The 7,629-nt window shown below is 39.0% G+C and overlaps 1 protein-coding gene across 2 annotated transcripts in view; it reads left to right on the top strand.

The window, feature by feature from the left end:
• Nucleotides 1-1,573: 1,573 nt before the first annotated feature.
• Nucleotides 1,574-7,629, top strand: part of LOC122085248 (40S ribosomal protein S11-like) — a 6,270-nt gene continuing 214 nt past the window's right edge. Inside the window, exons 1-6 of one of the 2 annotated variants that reach the window (XM_042653739.1) lie at nucleotides 1,574-1,730; nucleotides 1,909-1,949; nucleotides 2,052-2,152; nucleotides 4,893-5,037; nucleotides 5,130-5,219; nucleotides 5,338-5,464. In XM_042653739.1, coding sequence (XP_042509673.1) covers nucleotides 1,719-1,730; nucleotides 1,909-1,949; nucleotides 2,052-2,152; nucleotides 4,893-5,037; nucleotides 5,130-5,219; nucleotides 5,338-5,428 — 480 coding nt within the window. In that variant the 5' untranslated portion in view covers nucleotides 1,574-1,718 and the 3' untranslated portion in view covers nucleotides 5,429-5,464. Of the gene's footprint in view, nucleotides 1,731-1,908; nucleotides 1,950-2,051; nucleotides 2,153-4,892; nucleotides 5,038-5,129; nucleotides 5,220-5,337; nucleotides 5,652-7,629 lie in introns of those variants that run through there. The other variant, XM_042653738.1, reaches the window with a different exon arrangement.

Genomic DNA, 7,629 nt, shown 5'->3' with positions numbered 1-7,629 from the left:
AAAAAAACCAAGAAAAAAAAGAGGGGGGGTGTGGGAAACTATGATTTAAGCTCTTGAGGGCCAGGTTCAATCCAAGACCTCAGCCTAGGCTTAACCCCACATGTTTTGTGGTATTGTACATGGATTGGTCGTATTGATTGATCTGGATCAATATCGATACAGGTTGATCCCAATACCTGATGAATCCTATATCGATGAAACGGTATGGAATGGGAGTAAATTGGTCAAAAACTTGATTTTTAAGGAAAATCAGAGGCAAATCTGTCTGATCCCAAGGTGACCAATATCTGATGCATGCTATGAGCATAAACCATGCTGCCCAACCTCAAGCCAGGAATTCCCAGCCTTAATCTAAGTCGGGAAAATTTTCCATGCAACGAAACGGGGTCTATCTGTTTCAGGTGATCTCAGGCTCTTCAAAAGCAAAATCTGATATATTTGTCTTGTCGATTCGGTTTCGGTGTTGGCTTAATTATGCGGCCTAGTCCCCACACCTAAGACCGAATTGATCATGCACAGGCCTAGGCCTTTATAATGGTCTCCTCGTAGAAACGCAACTTAAAAAGAAATGTAAAAGGTAATGGAAAAGCAAAAGCAAACAATTCACACAGGTTTATGAGGTTTGGTAAGATTGCCTACGTTCTTAATGAGATGAGATTCTGTTTCATTATCAAAGGAGAATAAGGTTACAACACTCATCCTCACACCTCTCAGAATTGTCTACAGAGAAAGTAACTCTTTTTGTAAATATATAGCGAAAAACCTTAATATTGCACCAGTACTCCCTAGATTAAACTATGACGGAATACAAGACGTCGTATACTAACAACCATTTATGACATGCATTTAAAAGACCAGAGGCTGCTGATGTTATAGGTGTGTTGAGCTCTATAAAATCGGTTTTGAGGTCCTCACAAAATACAAGCCACATCAAATATCTAATTACTATCCCAGTCCCCTTACGAAGGTAGTTTAGTATTTTTATTTCAGACTTGGAAGTTGTAGGGTTCATCTTCATCATCTTCTCTACAGAGACTGTAGAGTAGATGTAGAAGAGTTTGAGCCATCTTCTTCTACATTTTGTGATCAATACATGAATTTCATTCAGTCTCTCTCGGTAATATAGGTCTGTGGACGTTCTTGTACAGTTGTACTTGAATGTTATCTGGACTCGTTGTAACAATGCATATAACAAATTAGAGAGAGACGTTCTCTGAGCAAGCCACGTATAAGAGCAACCAATTGGTCGCGATAAAATGAAATCATATTGAAAGGAATGCAAGATCATTTCATATGAAGAGAAGAGAGATGGATACAATGACACAAACGGATCCTGCTTTAGCTGCTCATAGAACCTTTTGCCATAAAATTTTGAGTGTTTGGACTATGGCCCAAAAGCAGAGAACCATCCTAGCATCGTCGGGCTGGGAAATAACTTATTGGGCCAGTGAGTAGTGGGCCTTTGGAGGCCCAGTCTGTTTGTAACTTAATAGGGTCTAAAATCGGTTGGATCTGGATCCGATCTGTCCATCGACGATCTGGAATATGGACTCTGGATGGACGCCTCATAGCATCAGTCACATTTTATCATCTAGAAATAAAAGGTTGGGAATCCCGTAATTAGGGTTTCTTCGCTCTTCCCTCGTAGGCCGTAGCTCACTAGACTGAACGCATCTCCTCCCTGCTCATCCTCGTCCTCCGGAGAGCGGTTCTCAATCATGGCGGAACAGGTCAGATTCTCAATCCCAGAGTCTCAGACTCGTTTTCCTCCATCGTTAATGGCCCCAACCATTGAGGGAAATAAACGTAGTTTCAGTTCTCAACTCCCTCTTCCCGCGCTGTTAATGGATTATCTTCTTGTTTCTTCGATTCGTGGTTGTTTTGTTTTTGATGTTTTGCTTAATGCAGACGGAAAAGGCGTTTTTGAAGCAGCCGAAGGTGTTTTTGTGGTGAGTTTTTTTATTTTTTTGGGTGGCGTCCTCCCCACCCCATCCTTCTCTTGTAGTTGGTTTTTTTTTTTTTCTCATTATAACGGATTGTAATCATTGTAGCTCGAAGAAATCCGGGAAGGGTAAAAGGCCTGGCAAGGGCGGAAACCGATACTGGAAAAGCATTGGTTTGGGGTTTAAGACGCCTAGGGAGGCAATCGAAGGTCCAGTGAATTGTTTCATACTTTGATTGTTTACATGAATATGTTTTCTTAAGGAAACATAGATTTCTATTTCTCCAAGTTTCGTTTAGTTTACTAATTTAAGGTGCTATTTTGGTTTTAAGTAGTAGGAGTTTAGGTAAAATATTTTCTTTTAAATGATGTGGATTTCCAGCCTGTGATTGATTTTAAGTAGCAGGACTGTAGGAATGTATGTCAATTCTCTTTTGCCTTTTTTTTTTTTTAATATCAAAATCGATGACTAGTTTTGCTTTTAGATGTGATGCAGATTCATCACCGAAACAGGCTTGTTTTATTTGGAATAAGTCTAGGGTTGGTTTGTATACATGTTGGGTCTTTGGTCCATGAGGTTTATTGAATGAACAAAACAGTACCAAACTGAATCTTTTCACTAGGAATGAAAAATCCAGAATTAGAAAAAACCAAATAGAATAAAATCAGATGGTTAGATAAACACTAAAATCAAGTCGAGTTTACCAAACAATTGCTAGAACAACTGCTGACAATAAGAAATCAATCCTATGGGGGAATCCTATCACTAATAGGAAAAGGGTAAAACAGTAATTTCAATGATGAACACAGTGATTAGAATTAGGATTAATGATCAAGGATCGATTCTGAACATGTGCGCAATATCAGTAGAGAAACTATATTTCTGAATCTCAGGATCTATACAGACCATCAGAACTTACACAGTAACTGATATGAAATTTACGAAATCTGCACAAATTGAAATTGATTTCTATTTTAGATGGATAGAACATTCAATCTAATGTTGCTCCATTGCGACACCGGGGAGGGGTGTAAGGATGCATACGATACGACCCTCCCCAAACTGTAGTGGCAAGAGCATTGTGCACTGGGTACACCCTTTTATGGATAGAACTTTCAATCAAAATTCGGAATGATTCTAATGGTTGGATTGCTTAATCTCAAAAATCATGTACTCATGTAGCATATGATCTTCTAGAAGCAAAGGTTCTAGTTGTTGAAATTTCCAGATTAGAGTTACTTGTTAACGGAAATTAAAACTAGAAAAATCAGAAATCCAGTAGTGTATCAGCAGCTTCTGAACAAGAACAATAGGAAATAACACTCGGACTTCACATTGCAATGTGTTTCGATTAGATTGAACACAAAGTGTTTTACTTCAAGCATGAAGAAGCTAGCAAAAGCCGCAATTTATTTACTAAATTCGTGTACACTGCTGGCCTCCCTTTCAAACTTATATACAAGACTCAAAAACAAAACTTAACGGCTGAATAGGAAAGGCCTAATCCAGTCCTTAACTAATAAGTTAACCTAAACTGACTATGAACTGAAATAATAAGAAAACTAACTCAAAATATTGTCACACTTTAAGTCCTAACATGCCTACGACTGAAGTTTGATGTGGAATTAAGTAAAGATGAGTTAGATTTGGAATGAGAGATCCCATATTTATTTTGGGAATGAAACATTTCGATTCATTAGGAGAAGGCATAAAAGCCAGTAAAGACTTGAGAGTTACTCCGGACAAGGTGGCGAACAAAAACCCCTTTGGGGGTAACACACAGCCCACTTTGCAATAGAGTGGGCCACCACATTAACATCCCTGCTGATGTGAACAAGGCTATAGCAAGAAAAGAGCTCTTTCAGGGAGGATATGTCCTGAACAATACAAACAATAGAAGAGGGTGATGGGAAGAGAGGGGTGGGGGTTTTGGGGGTTGGGGGCGGGGCGGGGGCGGGGCCGGGGGGGGGGGACACACAACTGATGAGGGTAAGGCAAAGTCAGCTAAAATAGCTTATGCTGATGGGAATTTCACTAGCGGCTAAAGAAATAAACTACCTAATAATAGAAATCCTGTATGCAAACTTACTAACCAGGTTTAGACCCATTAGAGTGGCCTATGAGATTGAAAACCCCATGGACCAAAGGCCCAACATGTATATAACCCAACCCTAGACTTATTCCTAATAAAATTAGCCATTTCAATGATGAATCTGCATCAAGATGTTATTGGGATCAGATTGGCCAATTCTGAGCTGAATCTAGAAGGTGCAAAACATCTGGAAATCATTCTTCTCCTCATCAACACATTTTGGATTTATTAAACCCTTTTAAAATTAATTATTTTGATCTGTTGAAACGGTTTTATCCCTTTCCTGGCCATTGATCTTAAAAACAAATCTCTCTTCTGAATTCTGATGGATTTACAATGATTCTTATTGCAAAACCCCTCGCTGAGGGATCAAAGGAGATACTGAGCTATAAAACAAGGCCCTTCGTCATGTTTTGGGAGACCCTTTGAGACTAGAAAGCGAGATCTCTGCTACAGAAAATGCAGATGCATGTGTCCTTTGGACCCCAAATTTGGCGTACTTGATCATCAATAGGTCTAGTTTCTTTAGTAGAAATTTCTGATTATTTTGTTTTAAGTAGATTTTTTATCAAAGATGTATCTCTACAGACCTTAACAGGGCAGTAGCGGTTTGCCAATTCTGTTTTGTCGTTATTGTTATCCTCATGATTCTGGGTCTGAAGTTCTGATATTTTTCTTAGTGTGTATATATATTAATAAATGTATAAAAGTTTCAAACAATAAGAGGATGTGGCTTTGATAAAGAAACCAAAGGCTGCTTGTGATGCTTTATGATTGTCTGGTTGTAGGTTGATAGTAGTCCCTTGCAGCTTCGCCATTTGAAACCAGACTTTGAGGAAGTTGTGCTTTGTTTGCAGGTACCTATATTGATAAGAAATGCCCCTTCACCGGCACTGTTTCCATCAGGGGCCGTATTCTTGCAGGTACCTGCCACAGTGCTAAGATGATGAGGACAATCATTGTTCGCCGTAACTATCTCCATTATGTGAAGAAATACCAGAGGCAAGTAGCATTTTCAAAACTCTTTAACTATAACTCAGCTTGATATTATCTTTGTTTGGGGAGAGGTGTGAGTCACTTAATGAACTTTGCAGATATGAGAAAAGACACTCTAATATACCTGCCCATGTATCGCCATGTTTCCGTGTGAAAGAGGGCGACCATGTGACCATTGGCCAGTGCAGGTAAGTGCTACTAGCTATGGAAAACAATTTCATTATCGTTTTTTTTTAATCGCTGCCAGGACTGTGAATCTATGTTCTCCACTTCTCTGATTAAAATGTGGTATCTTTTTTTGTTTAGACCATTATCCAAGACAGTAAGGTTCAATGTATTGAAGGTAATGGCTGCTGGATCATCTGGTGGAGGAAAGAAGGCTTTTACAGGAATGTAAGGTTTCTCTCTTATTAGAAGGGGGAAAAGGTCCAAGGTCTTTGTCTATTTTTCACCTCAGCCTGTGGTGTTTTCGTTATGAGTTTTACATCAAGATGTCGGGGATGTTATAGCAATGTGATTTCTAGCCATATATTTGTTCATTTTGACATGCAGCTTGTAGCAGTTTATCATTGCATTCTATGATTTCTGGTTTTGATGCAAAGAAAAGATGGCTTTCTTTACCCCGTTTTGTTTTTATTTCTTGCCATTAAATCCCTTGATGGTTTTGAGCCAACTCATGCTAAATTTCATTTGTTTATGAATAATATTTTGTTGCACAGCCCGAATGTATTTTAGAAAAAACCTGCCAGTCTAGGGTTGACTATGCCCAGATGAAGATGCTCCTACATACCCTTTCATTAGCCCCGTGCACCAGTCTTGCCTACACTGGGCTGGTACGATTATTTATCCCATCTATTTTATAATTGGAATAAAAGGGTTGTGCAGTCTTTTCATCTTCATGCAAATTTGTTCCGTGTAAGAGACTAATAAAACTGGGTTGGGCTGGTTTGCCCCCTTGAAAACATACGCTAGCCTGGGTCCTTATATCTCGGTCTATGCCTTGCCCTAGGTCAGCCTAGGATATCTTTACCCCAGGCCTAGTCTGTCAAAACTCAGGGCCGAGCGGGGCTTGCCGGACTCTAGACAGTTTTTTATTAAATTTTCATACGTCTTAGAAGTGAAAAGGTTACTTTTACCATGAGGAATCGAGGACAGTTTATCCATTAAACGGTAAAATTGCCACAACCATCTCATCACAAAGACTAAAATTTGGTGAGCAACCATGATATATGCTTATCATTAGTTATGTAGAAGAAAGAACGGTACAGTTTGTATGCATTTACGCTTAGACATAATAGGTGTGGAAAGACCTTGTGGAATTTTAGCCTACCATAGCGCCGAACAAGGCTTGGCGGACAGTAAAATTTTAAACTTTCACAGTTCTTAGAAGTGAAAAGGGTAATTTCACTATCGGGACAACCTATCAATCCAAATGCTATTGTGAACACCATCTCACTACATCAATTCAAAATTGGTGAGCAACTATGATATATGCTCTTAGTAAAATATTCTATGGTAAAAGAAAAAAACACTACCTATTTGTCTGTCTATGCCTATAAATAATAGGTGCGGAAAGATCATATCATCCCCACGCTTCAGAGGATCAAAATCCTCTGTTTTTCTCATCTCTGTTTTTTCTTGTTTTGTTACTTGCAGAACATGACACGTGGACAACTTTAAGATCAACGGTCAAGATTGGGTGAGGATTATTATATCCGGCGCGTTGGTCTTAAAGTTGTCCACGTGTCGTGTTCTGCAGGTAGCAAAACAAGGAAAAACATAGATGAGAAAAATAGATGATTATTTTCCCGCTTCAGATGCTTCCTTGTGCTCTCCATTTGGTCAGTGCACTGGCAATCTATGATATATGCTCTCAATCTTATAAAAGATAAAAGAGAGAAAGATATATGCTCTTGGGAAAGCATAAAGAACTTTCCCAATATAATTTATGGGGAAAAGAATTTTAACCGATTCTACCCTTTATGCCTAAACATAAAATGCCGTGAAAATATCTTATCGCTCTGGTTGGATGCCTGTATAAGGACGTCCACTAGCCCAAGGGTTGGCATAATGGCCCACGACTAGGTAGTTTTGTTTCTCCCAACATACTTCCTTTCGGGCTGAGCCCCCTCAACCCAAGACCTCAGCCTAAGCCCTGTCCAACATGATTCAAGGTATTGTACACAGATTGGCATTGGCATAGGCCGATCTCAATACCCAACCAATCCTCTATCGATGAAATGGTACAAAACAATGGTATAACTCTCAAATATCTGAACTTTTTAAAAGGAAAATCAAGGGCAAACCTTTCCAATTCATGTCGATCCGTATCTATATCGTATCACTCTAAGGTCACCGATATCCGATCCATACTGTGCACTTAACAATGTTGGCCCATCTTCAAGTCTGCAATTCCCAACCCTAGTCCCAAGCCTAGTTATCAATTCGGCCGAACCAAAATTTTTCGAATTAAATCAAAAATTTCTTACCGAATCCGAATTAAAAATAAAATTCGGTAAAAAACGTGTTTTTTACTAATTTGAATTTAAAACGCAAATAATTCGGGCCGAACTGAATTATTCGGTACACTTAAACAGT

This window comes from Macadamia integrifolia, chromosome 7 (genome assembly GCF_013358625.1).
Source record: "Macadamia integrifolia cultivar HAES 741 chromosome 7, SCU_Mint_v3, whole genome shotgun sequence".
Classification (NCBI taxonomy): Eukaryota; Viridiplantae; Streptophyta; class Magnoliopsida; order Proteales; family Proteaceae; genus Macadamia; species Macadamia integrifolia.
The sequence above is the reverse complement of the archived record's forward strand: the minus strand, read 5'-3'. Positions and strand labels throughout refer to the sequence as shown.